Source organism: Crinia signifera, chromosome 4 (assembly GCF_055691185.1).
Source record: "Crinia signifera chromosome 4, ASM5569118v1, whole genome shotgun sequence".
Classification (NCBI taxonomy): Eukaryota; Metazoa; Chordata; class Amphibia; order Anura; family Myobatrachidae; genus Crinia; species Crinia signifera.
In genome coordinates this window covers 221,371,896-221,395,162 of record NC_139220.1, presented here as the reverse complement: position 1 = coordinate 221,395,162, position 23,267 = coordinate 221,371,896, and the positions used below count along the sequence as shown (strand labels likewise).

The following is a 23,267-nucleotide window of genomic DNA, read 5'->3' as shown; positions in this document are numbered from 1 at the left end:
GTAAACAGGGACAGTGAAAGAGTAAATCAGAACAGCAGAAACAGTCACTCTTTGCCTATCATTTCATTCTGAGGTGGTCAAGAAGGCTTGTCTCTCATCAGATATTTGAAGCAAGATAAGCTGATATCTGACAGCAGAACAGTTGGGACTGATAATATATCTCAGAATCTTATTCTGAAAGAAAGGGATATAGGCAATCCCTCTCATCTATCAATTTCCACAGCAAGGCACTCTCAGTCAGATAGCCGAGCGGGCACCTTGCACTGCCAGTATAGCAACAAGGTCGCTTAGAGCAATCAGAACTGACAAGCAGAAGCCGACCCTGTGCCCATATCTATCAATAGTGTATGGAAACACTACATTACCTCTCTCTCATCTGGCATTTGATACAGGTCTAAGATGCTAGAAAGCAGAGGAGGGAAGTAGTGACACAAAAACACATGAATCTCAGCACCCACCATCCTTTCCGTTATTATAAACAGCCGGGCAATTATATAGACGAGGGAAGCAAGCAGGATTGGCCAGATATGAAAACTATGTATGATAAAGTAAAGGGGTTTTAGATTCATGATAAACCTCAAAGGCCTCCTACTGTGAACCTCTGGTATATGCCTACAAAATCTTCGCTAATGGAGAAAAATTTGTTTTTAGAATTGTTTTCCTGTGTCTCATGATCTAATTGTATATTTGCATCCTGAGAAAAAGGTGCAAAGAGACATATGTGACCGATTCATACCTGCATCACAAATATTGTTTGCAGGTACATATTTTGATTTGGTATACAGACACTTTTTCAATATCCCAAACCAGTGACAATAGTCACCTCTTCTTTTAAGAATAAAGTAAATAAAAGCTACGTTTTAAAATAAAGTAATAATACAAAACACATCAAATCAAAGTGTGCCCCAGGTAAGACTAAAATCAGTCTTTTTCTTGCACCTTGCCGCAAGAAACCCCCCCCCCTATAGCATAAGTTCTCTGAAACTTGTTCTGGGAGCACCACCAACAGGCTACTTTAAAGATCATCCTGCAATGACATTCATGTTGGTTTTGAAAAACTGAATATACACACAAAATGTTATGTGCGGATTCATACCCAAACTTTGCCTAAAGACTAAAAACTGAGGTCTATCTCAGCTCCGAATCCTGCACTAACTTAAACTACCTTACGCCCAGATTTTACTCATTTAATACAAACTTATCTTAAAGGGAGGCACTCCCACGTAATGTCTAACTTTAGCCTAAAAGACGCTCTTGCTACAAAACGCAGAGTAGAGGATTTGGAAAGCATATTTCCAACTGATTTAACTATATCTGATCAGCCCACCAACTGAGAAGAGGATCTAACAACCTTAAAATACACATTGCGACGACAGATAAGAACGAATTGGGATCTTACCAGCCTGGAAACATACAACAAACAAAAAATTACTCCAAGAGGTCTACGTCCCAAACTTTTCCCATCTTTTGACCTTTGCACTGAAAATCTTAAACAAGATTGGGAAAAGTGCTTACTAAAGTGTTCCCATGAGCTAATTGAGATTCTGATAAAACACAATAATCTCATATTGGAACAGTGCACTCAAAAGATTGAACAAGAAAGAACTTGGAACCCTGGGAACTAAACACCACGTTCCAGAACAACTTCGACAAATTAAAGAAAGACCTTGACACATACGAACAGGAGATAATTACAAGAAAGAAGAACAAGTTTTCCAGAGATAAAAAAGATTACAACACAGGTAACATCTTCCGTTGGACGCATGTAAACAAAAGGGAAGGGAGAGGAGAAGGCCATTACGCAACACCGTCCTCATCAGAAGCGGAACTATCAAGCAGTGAAGAACATCTGGATCAAATCCAACAAACAAGAAGAGGGAACTTCCAGAGAGAAGATACACAACCACGTGGCCATTTTTTAGACCAAGGCAGTGGCAATTACAACCAAAGAGGAAGAGGAAAACAAGGAGGGCAAAGAAGAAGAAGGGGAAAAGAGAGATGGGGATCCCCACTTCGGGACCGCTACCCGGTATGAGGGAACAGGACTTAGAGGAAGGAACAACTGCCCTTAAGATTATCAATCTCTCCAATCACACTCTTTCTGACATACAAATTGATGTTCTAACAAAAGGCCTAACATTTTCCCCGACCACTAACTTCGATAGATTCCAGTGTCAAACCAATCTGCAACTTTTTGGACGGAAGATACTACTAAAAAAGTTTTTTGCAACCAAAACGCAAGCAACTGACTCAGCATCTGACCTCACAATTCAGGAACTAGAAGCTATCAAGGCACTAGAAGAGCTTGCACAAGAAGGAACACCTCAGAATTTGGAGACAGGCAGACAGATATGTAAAAATAGATCAATATTTTTCCCAAACGATAATATCTGTCCAGAAGTGAGAGTCTTCATAAACATGGTATCTCAGGACCTGGAGCAACTGCATCTGAAGAAACGCTTTCAAAAACCCAAAGGTAATCTTACTTGGGAGGAGAGAAAGGCTCTAAAAGAAATCCAAAAAATGGATGATGTCCTCATTAAACCCTCAGACAAGGGAGCAAATATAGTAATGTGGCCCAAAGAGAAATATCTCATAGAAGCCAACAAACAATTGAACAATCAGGACTGCTATTTGAAAAGGCTGTTTGACCCCACCCAGAAGTATCTCAATACGTACACAAACACCATCAAAGAAGCATACGACTCAGGCACAATCACCAAAGGTGAATTTGATTTTCTGACAGTAACCAATCCAAGGACTCCAACATTTTATATGTTACCAAAGGTACATAAAAACCTGAATGATCCACCGGGTAGACCAATAGTGTCTGGGAATGGGAGTCTTTTGGAGAAAGCCAGTATCTTTCTGGACACACACCTAAGGGAACACGTCTTGGAATTAACATCTTATACAAAAGATACAACTGACGTCCTTAGGAAAATCAACGACATAAAGCTGAATGACAATTACCTATTGGTGAGCCTGGATGTCGAGTCACTGTATGCAAGTATCCGCCATGATCTTGGAATACAGGCGATAAAATACTTTCTGAGTATGAAACAGATGGGTGAATTTGAGGATTTCCTAATACGACTACTGGAAATAGTGTTAAAGAAAAATTACTTCACGTTTGACAACCACTTCTATACCCAGGTAAGAGGGACCGCTATGGGGGCGGCTTGTGCCCCCACATACGCGAACCTCTTCCTGGGTTGGTGGGAAAACGAGATCGTTTTCCATGAAAGTCGAGAATCGGCTAACACTCATATTATCTTTTGGACTAGGTATATTGATGATATCCTGATTATCTGGGATGGGACTCAAACAGAGCTGGATATGTACATCAAAGATTTGAACACGAACAACATAAATTTAAAATTTACCTACGAAAGCAGTCCAACAAGCATCTCATTTCTGGATTTACGCATTTACAGATCAGAAAATAACGATTTGGCCACAGAAATCTTTAGGAAAACCACAGCCACCAATAGCCTACTCCATCACAGCAGTTCACACTTTCCTCCCACAAAAAACAATATCCCGAAAGGGGAGTTTCTAAGACTAAGAAGGAACTGTTCATCAGATGAAATATATGAGAACAGGAGCAAAGAACTAAGCACCAGATTAAGAGAACGAGGATATAGCTCCAGATGCATTAAAAGAGCCAAAAAGCTGGTATCAACAAAAAAGAGAGAAGATCTAATATTCCATGACAAAAAAACCACAGAAGATGATACCAACACAGTAAGATTCATTGGTAACTTTTGTGACCAATGGAAGGAAATAAGGGCAATTCTGCAGAAACATTGGCCAATCATATTGTCTGACCCTGATATGATGAAAATCCTCAAGCCTAAAATAGAGATGAGTTGGAAACGAGCCCCCGAATCTCAAGGATAAATTGGTACACAGCCATTTCACCTCAGGGAACCAAAAAGAACCAAAAGTGACTGGGAGTTTTCCTTGCGGCAACTGCAAAATATGTGAGCATATTTCCCCATTTAAAGAAAGGATAGACAAATACGACACCAAAATAACAATTAAAAACTACTTCAACTGCAGAAGTACGAATGCTGTTTACTGCATCATCTGCCCCTGCAACAAGAGATATGTGGGCATCACTACTCGCATGTTGAAGGTTAGAGCTTTGGAGCACATGGGGAATATTCGGAATACTTTGGGACACTTTCTGGATAATCATGCAGGTTCACCTGTAGGATTAAAAATCCTAGGACTGGAACGAGTAACTCGAGGGATAAGAGGAGGTGACATATTAAAAGCCCTACTCAAGAAAGAAAGTGAATGGACCTTCAGATTGGGATCCCTCTATCCACACGGTATGAATGGATATAAACACCAGCGCCTTCTTATGAAATAATTTCATTTAAATCACTCAATCTCACATCCAATACGAAAGATTGCTTAAAACATCCAATACGAAAAGATTGATAAACTACAACGCCATCTCATGAAATAATTTTATTAAAATCACCCAATCTCACATCCAATACGAAAGATTGCTTTTCCAGAGAAAACAGAATATATACCTACAAATAAATGAATACCACTAAACAAAATAAACAATATATTTCGATTTCTACCAGTAGATGAACTAATCCATAATAACAAATAGCCTTTTCCTCTCATTGACCAAATAAACCATAACCATTACAGTAAACAAATCTCATAGGATTTTACTTAATAATCATTACAATATTAACCAATATAGCCAGCAATAAATTACCTTAGACAGGTACATCCGAATGTCCCAATAAGATCTCTCCCTAAAACTATTTAATAAATATTTAAAAATATTTAAAAATCAAAGAAATATCAATTAATATAAAAGAATCAAGAAAATATATAAAAAATAATAAATGTCCATTATATCCATTTAGAAGCTATAAACAGCTATCCGACCTACATCTCAATCTGTTAAAAAGTAAAGTATTTTTAGCAACCAACTTATTCTCAGCTCAATGAACTTATAAATTATAATCAGCAATCATATCGCTAATTAAAAGATGTATGCCTTTCAATCAAATACAGAGACATCATTACTAAGTTACAACTAATGTGGAGACATTACTAAAAAGTCCCGTACCCCATTCAAAATAACGCATCCACTTAAAAAGAACTACAATACCGGCCATTTGACAACATTAATAGTAAGTTCAAGCAGCGTTAAAAATATAGGTAAGAAATTGCCAATTACTCAATTAGTAGAAACAGCTAAAAGACAGACAGGGCGAGGGAGCTCCACACAGAATCAAGTGTGACCAAGCTCTCCCCGAGCGAAACGCGCATCACCGAGTGTTTCCGGTATCGGCTCTCACACATGGAGTGAGAAGCCGACTGCTCACAGAGGTTCACCGCATGCCCACGTCTCTCTTCCGGCTACACAGAACACCGCTGGAAGCGGTTTGTGAGTAACCCAGCGGTAATTGCCGCTAAACAAATTATTGTGTCTATAGTACTAAGAAGCTTATGTTGTGTGTACCCCCGCCAGTCAACATGGCCATTTGCTGAACTTGCCGTGACTGCGGGGACGTGATGCTAACTCTCTAACCTAAAGACACAGATTTTTGTTTGATTGTCCATTAGCTCCTGTATTTAACAGAAACTTACAGCCATGCCCATAGATTGATATCGCAAAATGTATGTTTCCAAATATTCTGCAGTTGTGCCCACAGAGCAACTAATGCACACATGAGACGATAAATTGTTGGTGTCCAATTGTGTATTGACCGTTATTGTTCCAAGAGAGAAGCAGTTTTTTATCAAATATTGATGTCTAGTTGTGACAGAACAAATGATAAAGAGTGTCTTGTAGGACACAGATAAAGCTGTAGGTCTCTCTGAACAATTTTCTCGTGGCAACATAATTGGAAACACTGTAGAAATCATTTAAAAATCTGCATCAAATGTTTCTTTTTCTTTTTGTGTGTCTTAAGAATAGATGATACAAGAAAGGGGATACACAGAACACAATCAGACAATAAAGGGTTACCAGTTTATTGATACAAATTTGGAGCTTGAGTTCAAACTATGAGTAACAGATCACCACCTACATTGATGTTGCAATAGGAAGAAAATAGATGTTTAAACCCTGTTTTTCTAACAAAGAAGTTACAACAGTGTCAGAATTGTTACAAGGGTTTGTTACATATATCTTTTTCCCTCAATAATTGTAATATTTTTTATGTGTACACACTATGCAATCTAACAATCTCAATTGCATCTTGAAACACAAGACATGTGTCCACATTATGCAATCAGGGAAATGAGATAAATTTCTACTCTCTAGTTCTCCACTTGAGAACCTACCCTATCACTATTTCTGCTACAGACAGTTCTCTCATTCTGAGGAACTTTACACTGGTCCCTGCAATGCTTGGGTAAACAGGGACAGTGAAAGAGTAAATCAGAACAGCAGAAACAGTCACTCTTTGCCTATCATTTCATTCTGAGGTGGTCAAGAAGGCTTGTCTCTCATCAGATATTTGAAGCAAGATAAGCTGATATCTGACAGCAGAACAGTTGGGACTGATAATATATCTCAGAATCTTATTCTGAAAGAAAGGGATATAGGCAATCCCTCTCATCTATCAATTTCCACAGCAAGGCACTCTCAGTCAGATAGCCGAGCGGGCACCTTGCACTGCCAGTATAGCAACAAGGTCGCTTAGAGCAATCAGAACTGACAAGCAGAAGCCGACCCTGTGCCCATATCTATCAATAGTGTATGGAAACACTACATTACCTCTCTCTCATCTGGCATTTGATACAGGTCTAAGATGCTAGAAAGCAGAGGATGGAAGTAGTGACACAAAAACACATGAATCTCAGCTCCCACCATCCTTTCCGTTATTATAAACAGCCGGGCAATTATATAGACGTGGGAAGCAAGCAGGATTGGCCAGATATGAAAACTATGTATGATAACGTAAAGGGGTTTTAGATTCACGATAAACCTCAAAGGCCTCCTACTGTGAACCTCTGGTATATGCCTACAAAATCTTCGCTAATGGAGAAAAATTTGTTTTTAGAATTGTTTTCCTGTGTCTCATGATCTAATTGTATATTTGCATCCTGAGAAAAAGGTGCAAAGAGACATATGTGACTGATTCATACCTGCATCACAAATATTGTTTGCAGGTACATATTTTGATTTGGGATACAGACACTTTTTCAATATCCCAAACCAGTGACAATAGTCACCTCTCCTTTTAAGAACAAAGTAAATAAAAGCTACGTTTTAAAATAAAGTAATAATACAAAACACATCAAATCAAAGTGTGCCCCAGGTAAGACTAAAATCAGTCTTTTTCTTGCACCTTGCCGCAAGAAAACCCCCCCTATAGCATAAGATCTCTGAAACTTGTTCTGGGAGCACCACCAACAGGCTATTTTAAAGATCATCCTGCAATGACATTCATGTTGGTTTTGAAAAACTGAATATACACACAAAATGTTATGTGCGGATTCATACCCAAACTTTGCCATTACACATAATGCCACCCAGCATAATGCCCAATACACATAATACCACAGACCATAATGCCCATAAAACATAATGCCACACACAGTAATGGACATTCCACATTATGCCAGGGCTTGACGAATTTTTGTAAAATAGGGATAATAGGGGCAGTGTGCGCTGAAGGCGCGTGCCAAAAACTCACACTGTAATGCCTAATACACGTCACACACCCACATGCCATAATGACCAATACACCTTATGTCACGCACATTATACCAAACACTGTACCAAACACATTATACCCATTACACCACATATTACGCCACACACCGTAATGCCCATTACACGTGACTCACACCGTCATGCCCATTACACCTCACACTGTGAAGCCCGCTACACGTTGCGCCTCACACTGTGATGCCCATTACATTTTGCACCTCACACTGTGATGCCCATTACATATTACACCTTACACCATGATGCCCCTTACATATTGACCCAGACCACGATGCCCATTACATCTCACACCGTGATGCCCATTACAAATTACACCTGACACTGTGATGCCCATTGCACATTATGCAATAATGCCGAGTACACATTCCATAATGCCCATTACATATTATACTACACATTGTAATAATAGCTATTACATATGATGCCACATAAGTGTCGCTGGGGGCCCCACATGCTGTACACCCTTCACCCATTTAATTCTACTCACCTCATCATCGGTCTGGCAGAGCAGCGGTAAAGACCACTGGGAAAATGGCTGCTTGGTGACCCATATTCACATTACACAGCATGTAGTGACCCATAATCACTATACACAGCATGCAGTGACCCATATTCACATTACACAGTATGTAGTGACCCAAATTCACATTAAACAGCTCATAGTGACCCATATTCACATTACACAGCATGTACTGACCAATATTCGCACTTAGTGACCTAAGGGATATAGACGCAGGGAACATATATTCGCTGCGCCACTGGACCCCCAGGTGGGTAACAATATAGGCTGAGACGGTACAGTTATCACACAGGGAACACATACCTGTCGAGCAGCACAGAGCCTAGGCAACCAAAGAAAAAAAATCTTATCCACGGCGCCACTGGTCGCCGCAACAGCCCTGCCTGGCTGTTGCGGCGACCAGTGGCGCCGTGGATAAGATAATACAGCAGGGACAGTACGGTTAATACAGCAGGGACAGTACGGTTATCACACAGGGCACACATACGTGCTGAGCTGCACAGCGCCTAGGCAGCCATCAGCGGCGCCACTGGTCACCGCATCAGCCAGGCAGGTAACAATACAGCAGGGACATTACAGTTTTCACAGTTATTTGCGGGCGGTGTTCTACTTGCTAAGTAGCAAAAGATTGTTGCTTAGTGAGTGATCCTGAATCAGGCCCCCTGTTCCCCTCACTACATTCTCACACAAAGCCCACTCCCACACAATAAATGTCACACTCCCCAGTCTCTGCAGTGCACACATTACCTTCAGGCTTCAGCCAGGAGCCAGCCTGGGAGCCGGCCACAGTGACAGAACAGTAGGCAGGGCCGCTGCAGCTGCAGTGTGGTCTACCCAGGCACAGGAAAAGGCAGGGGCGTGGCCTAATCACAGACCCCCCCCGTGGCCACGCCCCCTTTTGAACACTCGACTGCTGCTGAAGGAGCCCAGCCAGGCCAGCAACCCAGCGCAGGTACTGCTAGCCGGCCGGGGGAGGGGGCACTGCCGCTGTCGGTAGGAGGTGCTGCAATTGTGCGGGGGGGTGCTAGTTATTAGGAGGTGCCTGTGCACCCCTGGCACCCCCTGTGCGCACGCCTATGACGCCCAAACACACGAACAACCTTTCGCGTCTGAACTTCCCAGAGTGGCCCTGATCCTCCCCGATCAGCCCTGATCCTCCCCAAGTGGCCCATATACTCCCCAAGCAGCGACGTGGATGATCGGCGACAGGGGGGAGGATCAGCTACAGGGAGAATGGTGTTGCGCCAGTGGTTCACAGCTGGAGGCACCACGGGGGCACCCTTTCTTTACAGTGGTATGCCTGGAAATTTCTCGGGAAAGCCCACACCTGCAGCGCAGCTCGGTTAAAGGCCTAGAGGTCGATTAAATGAAAACCATTTTCACTTTACAATACTTTTAAAGATTGCATAAGCATAAACTTTCACCCATCCGTCGGACGGCCCTTAAGACAAGAAATGAGATAAAGGATATAGTCTAAGGAAAGTAAAGAGTAAAAATAAGCATGTGAAACAGAATGCACACATTAATAATACATAATATTTACCATGTGTATAAATTAATTCATGTTATCAGTATATGAATGATGCAAGCAATCCTCTGCTGCAAACTGGTATCGTACAGTTCAGACTCCTTGCTGAGAGACATTTTGCATCATTTATATGCTTACTACTTCTTGACTTCTGACAGACATAACTGTTTTTATGCTGCATAATAAAACTATAAGGGACCTATGTATTAATCAGTGTGGCAGTACTGTGGGTTTTTTTCAATCTGTATTGAGGCATTTATTATATTTTTTAACATAATTACCCCTCCAGTGTATGAAATATTTATACAAAGAGAGCAGTTGCGAGAACACACTGTCCCTGTGAAATGCAAGTAGGAATAACAGAGGAGTCTTTCACATTAGCAAAAGACTCTACCTCACATTCATGTACTATGCATACTGTACATGCAGTTATTCTCTGGAAAACTTGGGTGAAGAATGGAGACTGCATGAGAGGGATTGAAAGATGTTGGGTGTTCTGCACAGAAGCTGATTTCCTCTTATTTGGGTATTTTAGGATGAATCCGAAAAGAACGATATCTGATTTGGAAGGAGTGGGATATATTTTTATCAGTAAGTTGAGACATGTTGTTTAAAAATGTTTTTTTCCAAATTGTTTCCAAATGTTTGAAAATTGTTTCCAAATTGTTGAACATATTCCTGTTATAGATATATTTTTTAATGATGTGCCTTCAGTTGCATGATTTATATATACTGGGTGTGCAATACCACCACCCTTCAGCATGCTTACCTGACCTCCTGGTACTTAACCCAGAGTGTCTCAATAATCTAGGGGAATGACTTTAATAGGTCACTCAGCCTCTAGGCCACTTCCTCAAAAGTATAGAACCAGACAGTGTTTAAATAGAACACCTTTTGTGCTGATTATTTGAAAAAATCATTTGAGCATGAATGCAGAAACCCGGTTGGATGATGTAGTTACCTTTGAATCCAAGATGGCGGAACCCATTCTCCACAATGGTGGACAGATAAAATCCCAGGAGGTAAGACCAACAAACAGGTGAGAAAACCTAGCCCTCAGGAATGCCAGCTGTGGCACCAGGGAATATGGATGGCGTGTGATGACACTGTTATACTCAGTAACAGGGACTTGGGTCATGATACCTGTCAAATATAAGGGAGGTTAGGCACTTAAGGCCCCCATACACTAGGGCGACTTGTCCTTAGGACAAGTCGCCCCCGACTTCCCCCTGAGCTTCCCCGGCTGCTCCGGGGGAGCTTGATTAGATTGGCACTTGATGTGCCATTTTTTACATGTGATAAATCGTCTCGATTTATCACATGTAAAAAACCCGGGGAGCAGGGGGGGGGGGGGGGGCTAAGAGGTGGGAGCTGGTGGGAGCAGGGGGGCTGGGGACGCTGCGGGGGACACATCTGTGTCCCCCGCTGCTGGGGACGCTGCGGGGGACAGCGTCTGTGCGGCGAGAAGCTAGAGGGAGCAGGGGGGGCTGGAGACGCTGCGGGGGACACAGGCTGCATAGAGCCGGGCAGGGGGAGCCGGCCGGGAGCTGTCAGTAATGAATAAAAAAAAAAAGCCCATACAATGAATGGGCAGCCTGTGATTGGCTGCTGAGCGCTCTCTCAGCCAATTGCTGACTGGCTGAGAGAGCGCTCAGCCAATCACAGGCCGCCCATTCATTGTATGGGCTTTTTTTTTTTATTCATTACTGACAGCTCCCGGCCGGCTCCCCCTGCCCGGCTCTATGCAGCCTGTGTCCCCCGCAGCGTCTCCAGCCCCCCCTGCTCCCTCTACCTTCTCGCCGCACAGACGCTGTCCCCCGCAGCGGGGGACACAGACGTGTCCCCCGCAGCGTCCCCAGCCCCCCCTGCTCCCTCCACCGCCGCGCCGCCCCACTAGGTCCCAAGTCGGGTGGTCGGACGTGCAGCAGGTCCGACCACCCGACGCAGATCCGATGCGCACGGGACCGCGCATCGGATCTGAGGGGACATCAAAACTAGCCGATTTTGGTCCGATTTTGGCCAGATCAGTCGGATCTGGCCAAAATCGGACCAAAATCGGCTAGTGTATGGGGGCCTTTAGAATAGGGGATAAGGTTAGGCTGTGGGTAGGGGTGGTAGGTTTAGGCAGCGGACAATAGGGTTAGGAACAAGCAGGGAGGGTTATGATGTGTACACAAGGTGAGATTCCCTTGCTATTGTACTTAAGATTCTATTGCTATGCAATCTTTGCTAACTCTGCACTATTTACATACAATTAATGCAATCTACATTAGATTTGCACTATATAGTCATTGCTGCCCTGTCTATCTAGGTTTCCATTTGTGCTGTCCCGGGAGCGCGCATCGGGATCGCAAGGTAAAAAACCTGTGCGATCTGCATGCGATTTTGACTATATAGTCAAAATCTAATGTGAAATCTCACCGTTTGTACACAGCATTAGAGTCAGGCTACAAGGGAGGGAGAGTTACGGTTAAGGGGTATGGTGATGGTAAGTATACTTACCTGACACCTGTTGGGATTCCCTTCGTTGGGATCCTGGCGATAGTATTCGGACCGCAACCACCCTGACCCATAGGTGCCGATTTATGTTTTTGCTGGTGGGTGCCCAAGCCAAAAATATAGAGGATTCATGGGGAAGGGGTGTGACCACAAAATAACACCAATTTATATTATGGAGCACAGTTGTCTCCAAAATTCAAATTCCAGCAACAGAGTTCCACATACATAAATGCCCCCACAGTTCAGGTACAGAAATGCCCCCACAATGCAGGTAGATAAATGCCCCCACAGTGCAGGTACTCAGCGGACAGAATATACTCTTCCCGGCATAATGTTTCCCAGGTGGCGGGTCCGGCAATGTGGGTGCTGCAGCCGCAAATTAGCAAGTTAATATGGCGGCCCAGCAGCGGGACTCTGGCCCGTGGGTGCTCATCAATTTCCATGGGTGCTCGGGCCCTTGAGCAACCACAGAATCGGCACCTATGCCCTGACCACCGGTCATCCAAATAGTGATAGAGGAGGGTTGTTATTATTATATGAATATGCTGACAAGGCAGAGCAAAGGCAATTTGCAAGTAACTAAAACCATGGAAATACAATTAAATTAATCAGGGAAAAACAGATAAATGAATAGATCAAGGCACTGGCAAATTAAGGACAAAGGCTTTCCTTTGGCTGTGCAATACCACCCACAGGCCCATATGAGACAAATCTCTACCAAGCAGTAATGGCAATGGATTTGGAGTTTGAGAAGGCAGTCACTGTAAAGGGGTATACACACAAGGCAATTTCATCCCCATTTCTACCAGATCTGACTAGATTGCTTACAAATGAAGCACTGATCATGTGTATGCCCTGCAGCGATGGCGATGCGCGGTCCCCCCACGTCTCTATTCCCCTCTGTTGCCTGCAGGGAAAGCCAGTGCTTCACTGGCTTTCCTGCAAGATCACAGGGCTTTGCCTATAAAAAAATAAGAAATGCCCCGCTCAGCAAGATCGCTCAGCACCCGCAATGTATGCTGAGCGATCATGCTTAAGCATGTCGCTCAGCAAGAGAGACAGGTCTCCCTGTGTATCGGGCTTGAGACACAATCTGTAACACACTTTAGCAAACCTGTGTGTTTTGTTGTAATTAGCATCACATTTAATATTATACCTACAGAATTCACCAAACCCGTGTAACACAGCACTGTGTGATGCTTAGGACTTTTATGAATCGGGTGAAAAGTAACAAGGACTTTCTGTTATTTGTGTTTAGGTTTGGCATTTCGCAATGTTACCAGATTGGACAATTTGTCGACCAGCTCATTTCACGTCATACATAATAAGCTTTAAAAGGTTCCCTTCCTGCTATCCCTCTGTGACATCTCTCAGTCAACATCAAGCACCAGGTATTTCTATTTTTATGACCAGTAGCTTTACACACACGACATGCTGAATATTTCCTAAAATGAATTTTGCAGCTGGTTGATTAATGTTTAATAATTAACTTCTCGTGACTTCTCTGTAGGTACATAGCAATGTCTGGCATTGCTATGGGGAAAATCCAAATCCTCTGCTGCGTCTTGCTAATTTTTCTGGTCAATAAACACACTGAAGCAAAAAAGCGATGTAAATGTAAGTAGAGGCATATACAGTATATGCTGTACTTTTACTTTAAATCATTTTAGAAACCAATACAGCTACAAATACATGCAACATACTTTTAAATAATATTTTTCCTGTTTATGTTTAGCATGTAATTGTGTTTGTTTGTGTGTGTGTGTGTGTGTGTGTGTGTGTGTGTGTGTGTGTGTGTATATATATATATATATATATATATATATATATATGTATATGCATAGTATACATGTATGTTTTCTAACCAACCACTTGAGCTTATAGTATATATTCTGTAAAACAAGCACATGTTACTATTTTTTATTATTGTTGTTGTTTATTTGTATGGTGCCACAGGGGTTCCACAGCACTTAATACATAGATGAGCGAATAGCAAGAAAATAACGAAATAAATGATGACAGTTGCGGCAGGGCCTGTCCCCTGCCGCAACTGTCTTCATTTATTTCGTTATTTTCTGACGCAATTATCAGGGTGGCAGAAACCTATTCTAAGAAAAGCACATGAGGAGAGAGGGCCCTGCTCGTGAGAGCTTACATTCTAGAGGGGAGGGGCAGACAGACAGGAGTGACACAGAAGAGTTAGAAGTGAGCATAAACAGAAAGGGCCTTATTTTGGTTCATTCTTTCTGACAAAATCCTTCTTAGATGGGCAAAACCATGGCCCTTATTCTGATCGGTGCGGATATTCCCGAATTCTTACGGTGCGGTCCGCACGCCACGCTGTGCTGCCGCGTGCGGCCATCGTCCGTAGAAACGCCCACGTGTCCTCCGCATTCGGACGGACTCACTCTTTAAGAACAGGGCGTGTTTACGGATGACATACAAACCATGCGTGTGCGGGGGAAACACTCAGATTCTGCACGGTATTACAGAGTATGCACGGGAATACCGCATCCGAACGGATGGCAAGCGGTCCGTCCGCACGGAAGCGGTGTATTTACGCAAAATTACCCACTATTATGTCTATTCTGCAATACATCACATGACCCACTTATTCAATTACCTATCCTCATAAAAAAATGTTTATTTGGAATTGGAATCAATTATATGCCAATATATCCTTACAACCATGCCTAACACATGCATTGCACACATTAACCCTTACAGCAATTGAAGTGCAATGGTTTGTATTTGACCCTGTGTAAAATATTATAAACAATCTACACATATACTGTTTAATGTGCAAAGAAAACCAACAACTTCGAACTTGCATAAAATATTTATTTATAGTACTATGAAACATTGAAATAGAAATGCAGAAAAAAAAAAATTAAAGGAGCAAATCCCGGAGGTCCTGAAGATCCGCAATTAGGAGCCGCAAATGGTGGCCCATCCGCAGGAGGGACCCACGAACACCCTCATCTGCTGGTGTTGTGGCATCTGTGGGCATGTCAAAGGGGCAAAAATTAGTCATGATATTCATGCATACATTTCACATACTGCTACATAAATCGCAGAAATGCTAGGTGACATATGTATATATATATATATATATATATATATATATATATATATATATGTATATATGTAGAGAGATAGAGACACACATAGATAAATAAATATGACACATACATATATACATACATGCAAACTTATTTAATAAATACTGTGTTTTTGTCCCTCTACCCTTTACGCTGCAGAAGACATAACAGTCATAGTGTTTCTTCTCATTCACAACCCACCCATGACTAACCAATGACAAGCATGTCATGGCCTCCGTCAATAACAACTTGTCACAATCTCCTCAGTATAAGTTCAGTGATGGTTCGTGGCATGGGAGTTATGCAAATGTCAGGAATGCACAGTACACATCCTCAAAATCATAATTCAGTCTAAACCAACCTACAATTCTGTGAGGGCAAAAAAACAATCTGAACTACAGGGGGTGTTTAGGTAGAGGAGGCTCCAGGGACACTGTCAACTTGTGACTCCATTCCAAGGTAGGCCGGCCCATACTCCATTTATAGCATACATCATATAGTTTATAAATAACATTCACCTAAAACATATATTCCGCTATATGATGGGACAGAATCTACGCTTGCAGCAGGTGAATTTAATCCACAAATGATACACTCATCCCTTTACTCCAGGATCCTGTTTAACTACAACGGTTATGTGGCAGTCAAAATGGAGCTCCAAGCCATCCCACAAACCTGTGTAATTAAGAGGTGTCCTGGATGAAAGGGATGCCTTGGACACCCCATCTAACCCGTACCTGTATCTGTAGCTACCCACTTTGGGTTCTGTATTAATAGTATTGTAACAAAATTTATCATCACCAGTGCTACATAACAAATACCAGTACAACTAATTCATGAATGATGCATTATGTATACATACCGATCTGTTGGGCCTCCACCGCCTCACACGCCTCCTCCCCCTCTGATTCGGCCGACTCCGGGACAAGCGTGGGCTCCTCAGCCACCTCCTCCGCCACCAACACCTCCTCCACCTCCTCCTCCGCCACCAACACCTCCTCCACCTCCTCCTCCGCCACCAACACCTCCTCCACCTCCTCCTCCGCCACCAACACCTCCTCCACCTCCTCCTAAGCCACCTCCTCAGGCACCTCCTCCTCCTCCACCACCTCCTCCACCACATACTCCTCCTCCACCATCTCCTCCACCACTTGCTCCTCCTCCACCATCTCCTCCACCACTTGCTCCTCCTCCTCCACCTCCTCCACCACTTGCTCCTCCTCCTCCACTTGCTCCTCCTCCTCCACCATCTCCTCCACCACTTGCTCCTCCTCCTCCTCGACCATCGCCGGCACCTCCTCATCAGGCTGTTGCACCTCCTCCTCGGCCTGGCCTGCCTCGGCCTGTTCCCGTGCCTGTCGTGCTCGGGCTCGTGCTGTGTGGTAGAAAACAAACATCATTGTCAATGTAGGGTCATTGGGGCACATGTATTAATCCATAACAAGAGATACATGGAAGGGTGATAATGATCGAAAACGATGCTTGAAAGTTGCTCCTTACTGTTAATGGACTCCAAAATGTGACATTTAAGTTATTATGTGATTGTTAGTAATTTGTTCAATCATTACAACCCTTGCATTTATCAATGTTTAACACATATTAGATCTGGCACATTGTATGCATCAGAATCAAGAATGCTATGTAATTACATATAAAAGCCACATGACTGCATGTTAACCAGGAAGAAGCACACATAACAGTCTATGGACTTTTAAACCCATGGACACCCACTTATCATGAGACAATTTTTATTGTTTATATATGCTATGATGTAAGTGCGAAATTTCATAGCGAAAATACTCACAAACAGCTATCTCCCTCCTAATCTCTTCGAGAAGCTGGGGCTGGCGCCTGCGGAGGTCTGACCAGCGCCTCTCTAACTGGCCGATGCTCCTCCGCACCCGGGTGCGGGCGTAAATCCGGCGCCCTGCCGCAGCATAGGCCCGCCGCTTCTGCCCATTTGTTATAAAGGGCCCTGCACGGCCCAGCCTTGTCTCCATGACGGAGACCAGAGCCCTCAGTTCCGCAGGTGAAAACGCCTCTGCTCTGCGTGTCTCCGCCATGTTAACAATGGCATCAATCAACCAATCATGTGCTGTCATTGGTTTCTCACAGTTATTTGTGTTAATAACTTTATTGTTCATCTTTACATGAACAGCGTCTCTGCGCCAACACAAATGGCGAAAAATTCGCATGCCTTAAAAACGGTAGTGCTGATGTATGGCAATGAACAAATCTGATATATATAAAACACAGTGTGTATGCACTTTGCAAATCGAATAAGGCATCGCACCGCCAAGCAACGCGTGCTATAGCTTAGCAACGCATAGCTGTACTTCGCATTACTTACTCTATGCATCTATGTGTATGCGTACATTTATGTTTAAAAGACACATACACATACTTGCAGGTATCCTGAGTCCACCATTATACACCAGCGCTGCCTGCCTGCCTGCCTGCCTGGCTGCCTGCCTGCTCCTTGAAATTTCTAAACATGTTAATAAATTCAAATATCATATATATATATATATATCTGCAAACAAATCATACATCAACACAGAAAAAAGTCACCACCACATTAGAGAATAAATCAATGTACTCACCAGACATCAGTGATAGTATCAACTCCAATAATGAAGATATAACAAACACATAAGATCCCTTGCACAAGGTATAATAATGACCACCTATATTGTACTTCCACCAAAACTAAGCACATATGATAAATATCTCCTATTTCTTGGCCATTAGGAGGGCAGGCTGGCTAATTGTCGTTTTGTAAGACTTACAACTAACACACTGTACTTATTTGAAGGGGTGATTTTTACAACAATTGGTGTGTTCTGGTCAACTATATAAAATGTACCTGAAGAATCTTTGCGCCACAGAGTCCCGCAGCTGGTATCCCCTCCGGCATTCAGGGGCGCGGGATGGGCGCATGGGCGGATCTTGCGGCTCAGATGGAACCTCCCACTCATCAAAGGGTATCTCACGCCGCACAGCAATGTTATGGAAAAATACACACAGGCCCACGATCCTCGACACCATTTCAGGCGCATACTGTAAGTCACCACCAGTGCGGTGGAGCACTCTAAATCGTCCCTTTAAAAGGCCAATTGAGCGCTCCACCACTTGCCTGGTGGCAACATGCGCCCGATTGAATGCCTCCTGTGGGCCCGGTGCTGGGGAGCTGTACGGCGTAAGTAGCCAGGGCGTACATGGGTAACCGGAGTCACCCAGAACCCACGCATCACGGCCTTCCAGCTCTTGTAGTCTTTGCCAAATCCCGGTTTGTCGGATAACATGAGAGTCATGGGCACTTCCGGGAAACTTCGAGTTGAAGGAGAGAATTTCCATGGATGGGCCACATACCACCATCACGTTCAGTGAGTGGAACAATTTGCGGTTCCTATATATCTTCTCACTTCGAGATGGAGGCACAAATGGTACATGAGTGCCATCCACAGCCCCTATCACATTAGGGAAGCCAGCAATTTGATGGAAGGCCTGCTGGCTTCTGCGCAGGGTCTCGGTGGCAAATGTCATGGCCATGAAGTGCCCCTTGCGCCTAAACATGGCCGACGTCACACGCCTCAGGATTCGGCAGAAGGCCGGCTGAGATATTCCAGCAAGTACTGCCACTACTTGTTGGAATGATCCTGAGGCGCAGAAATGCAACACCGCCAGCAGCTGTGTGTGAGGCGGAATTGCTGTCGTGATCCCGTGAAGAGGTTCCAGATCACTCTCAATTAACGAGAGCAGATCCAGAATGACATGTGGCGGTAACCGGTACCTAGTAAGTACCTCATCATCGGGCATACCAAACAGAGTCACCCGTGTGCGATAGATTCTAGCACGTCCTGGCCTCCTTGGGCGACGAGTGGGGAGAGCCGCAAGTGCCCTTTGCCTCCTTGCCATGAATGCCATCATTGCTTCAGCAACCTATAAAGAAATGAACATAAATAATGATGCACCTATGCACATAATGGGCATATCCGACAACAAATAGATTTGTAGGCTTCAATACGTACAATAGATGGCCGCCCCGTCAAATCTCGAATATCCATTTGACTCTATAATGATGTAACAATAATATGAACTCAATACACACCGTCCTAAACACACAGATGCTTACAACATCGAACTACTAAACACTACTTGAGTATCAAAGGTGTCTGCATTTGTTGCCGACATCATGTACTCTGACACATTTCACCTATTGCTGGGACATGTTGTCCTGCAATAGATGGACACACACAGGTTTAAGACCTGTGAGTGAAATAGTGAACATGTGACATGTTGCAATAATGCTACAAAGACTTTGCTGGCCCAACAATCTGTAGTCAGTGAGGCAATGGTGCATACATTCATACACTTACATTGTTAATGGATATCATATCTACAAGGACCATGGAAGAGCTTACCTTAGACCCTGACAAGTACAGATCTGGAGACAAATGATTCTAGCAGCAATTCACTATTTATAGGCCTCTCACATGTGTTGTCTATAACAGTAGTGATGAGTATTGCATGACTTGTGGCCTGGATTTTCTAAGGGATTGGGCTACTTTTAGATTGCAATCAAACTCAACAATACCACAGTAGTCATGAACCAAATGTCATGTCATGCTACCAAATAGCATGTATATTGTGCGATAGTCACAGGTGTATCAGAAGATTCTATGCAATGTTAGAATTGGTTACCAATATTTCATGTAGAAGTTTCGCCAGGTTTTACACAATGGAATTTCCGCAACGTATGCGTCGCGAAAAAACCGCGCCGTACGCAGGCGCCCGTTATGCTCGCGCACGGAACGCAGCTGCCGCTGATGTACGCCAAACAGGATACACAAACAGTATATAAAGGTGTATTAGAATGTGACAAAGTTGCTGCTAACATGTCTGGATCCCAATCAGAGGTGGACCAGGAGTTGCAGCTACTTTTTGACAGGATGGACTCCAGCACCTCCTATGTGCCACTGCACAGGCAGCCAGTGGGAAATGATGAGGCTGCTGGCCCTTCTCCAGCAGGGCAACCTGCACCTGGCCCTTCTCCAGCAGGGCAACCTGCACCTGGCCCTTCTCCAGCAGGGCAACCTGCACCTGGCCCTTCTCCAGCAGGGCAACCTGCACCTGGCCCTTCTACAGCAGGGCAACCTGCAGCTGCCTCATATGCAGCCTCAGCAGAATCATTTGGAACACAACCGGGGACTTCACAAGATACTACCATGGCCAGCACTTCAAGTACAGCGACACGTGCCAGTGGGCGTGGGCATGGACGTGGCAAGGGGAAAAAGAGGCCAACAGAGGAACCAAGTTCCAGAAATAAGGCATATGAAGCACAGGAGCTTGCCATCCTGGTTCCGCGAGCACGTGATTGGATTGAGTGTCCACCGGAGAAGATGACACACACACGCAGATGGAAGATTTGGGAAGACATAACGGCAGAGATTAATGAAGTGGCGCCACAAGTTCGTGAGATGGAGCACGTCAAGAAGAGGCAAGTTGTTTTGTCATACATGTGCCCAGTAATAGACAAGTAATGTTTGAATTCATGCTTAGATGGATTTGGCAAATGGCCGGTGAGGTTGGTACGATACACAGACATTATTGCCATGTTATTTAGTTGAGAGTTAGAGTAGGGTGAGTGTGAATGTGTATTGTGACGGTTGATATCATAGTTGAATGTAATGTTATCTTTTTGACATTAAGCATATGTCGTAATATGTAGCACAGAGCAATGGCTGCAACAGCAAACATCTGGAGTGACTTGTATTAATATGTCAACTTACATTGCAGGTGGCACGACTTCAAAACCAACCTGAAGAGGAAGATGACCAAGCGGTGGGAACACAGCCAGAGATCTGGGGCCGGGCCCATGCCATCAGGGCTAGAGTTCACCCCCCTGGAGTTGATGGCCGAGTGCTGTGTAGCAGTTGAGGAGGTCAGGGGGGTGAGCACGATGGATAGCGAGGCCCCAGCTGAAGTGTTTGCGTCTTTTCTGGAAGGTAAATATTTGTCATGGCATAAGCTTGTGCAAGTAATTATCTTAGAATGTGTCCTAATTGTGTTTATCATTTTCAACAGACACCCCACTGCTTGGTGAAGAGTCTTCTCAGGAGGTGGAGGAGTCCGTGCCACCTGGCCCAAGTGGTAGGCTTGTGCAGCAGCAGGCATCGGTCCAAGCCGATTATGCCAGCTTGGCACAGATGCTTGGGGACATTAACCAGCAGGGAGAGTTGGCATCAGAACGGATGCGTAGGACCGAGGAGGTCATGGCGAGCTTGGTCAGCACCCAGCAGTCCATCGCTGGGAGCATGCAGGCCATGGCTGAGGCGCATCAGGCCATGGCTGCAAGTGTTCAGGTGCTGGCTGAGCAAGCCACGCGTCAAAATGATCTCCTCCTCCACCATAATGAGCTTATGGTGGAGCTAGTTAACAGCAATAGGGTCCTAATGTCATCCGTTTCTGGTGCATTACCACCAGCAACACTCCCTGCTGGCAGGAGGGGTAGACCATCCACTACCTCACCAGCATCTGCTCCACCTGCCCCAGCATCTGGCCGTGGCCGAAGAGCTGCTGCACAGGCCAAGGAGCCTACCAAGAGCAAACGTGCTCGCAAATGAACTTGTGGCTGCATTAATCTCCACCGTTATGTGATCCCAACTCTTTCATTGTGCTGTGTGTGTCAGCTTCTTGTGTCCAATCACGTGCTGAGGGTAACCAGATGAGCCCTTGCTTCATATGTCATTTTTGGTTCCCCTGTTGCCCTCTTTTGCCTGCCATTACTGTCAGCTGTACTTGAAGTGATGTTGCTAAGTCCCTTTGTGTTCCAAATGATTCTGCTGTGGCTATGAATGTGTGCAATTATATTTATTTTGTATTATAATTTATTTTGGTACATTCCTGCAATGGTTTTTGGTATTATTTTTTTTTTATTTTTTTATTGCTTCACAGTGTCATTGTCTGTGAAATGTATTTAAATAAATTTCTTTATTTTACCAAAATTGTGTGGTTTAATTAGTACATGTAGAATACACATGTGTATTGATAGTATTAATATTCAGTGATGTCCATTCTTAGCAGTTTAAAAGTGTGGGACAAGTACAGCATATGTGTGTGTTTACTAAAGGTTCCTTGAAGCAGCAATGGTTTCAATTAAAGCACTGACAAGCGTCCTATTAGTGAGTAATGAGTAAAGGAGTCGATTGTATTGGGTTCAGGTGTTAATGCTTGTAGTCATTAGGCGTTCCGTTCGCCTACCGCAAGACCGAGTGGTTTCCGCAAAGCAATACTTGACTTATGGACACCGCACATTTCTATCGGTTTTGTTCGCGTGCATTCGGAGTGCTATCCGAATGCACGCCCCCCAACATAAGTGTACTCCCCCGTGTCCGCCCATGTTTCCTCCCAGTTTTGCCCACTTTTAAACTACGCCCATGTGTCATTCCGCATGACGCCCATAATACGCCCATATTTCCAGACTGATTGCGGTGCACAGTTTTGTACGGGATTTGGCCGAACAGGTACGGAGTCAATGCGTGGCACATGCGCGTTGCGTTCTCCACGCATGCGCAGACGCCGTAAAGACGCTAGCCGAAAGTATGCGGAAAAGTACGCATCAATCAGAATAAGGGCCCATGTGCACTGCAGGTGGGGCAGATGTAACATGTGCAGAGAGAATTAGATTTGGGTGGAGTTTTACTTCAAAGTGAGATCTATATTGCAGTGTAAAAATAAAGCAGTCAGTGCACAGAAACAAAATTACTCACCCAAATCTAATTCTCTCTGCACATGTTACATCTGCCCCCCCTGCAGTGCACATGGTTTTGTCCATCTAAGAAGGATTTTGTCAGAAAGAATGAACCAAAATAAGGCCCATAGTTAGGATGGGAG

The 23,267-nt window shown here is 44.0% G+C and overlaps 1 protein-coding gene across 1 annotated transcript in view; it reads left to right on the top strand.

The window, feature by feature from the left end:
- Nucleotides 1–13,537: 13,537 nt before the first annotated feature.
- LIPC (lipase C, hepatic type) overlaps nt 13,538–23,267 on the top strand; it is a 130,725-nt gene continuing 120,995 nt past the window's right edge. The window contains exons 1-2 of the mRNA XM_083183823.1: nt 13,538–13,661; nt 13,781–13,887. Coding sequence (XP_083039949.1) covers nt 13,791–13,887 — 97 coding nt within the window. The 5' untranslated portion in view covers nt 13,538–13,661; nt 13,781–13,790. The remainder of the gene's footprint in view (nt 13,662–13,780; nt 13,888–23,267) is intronic.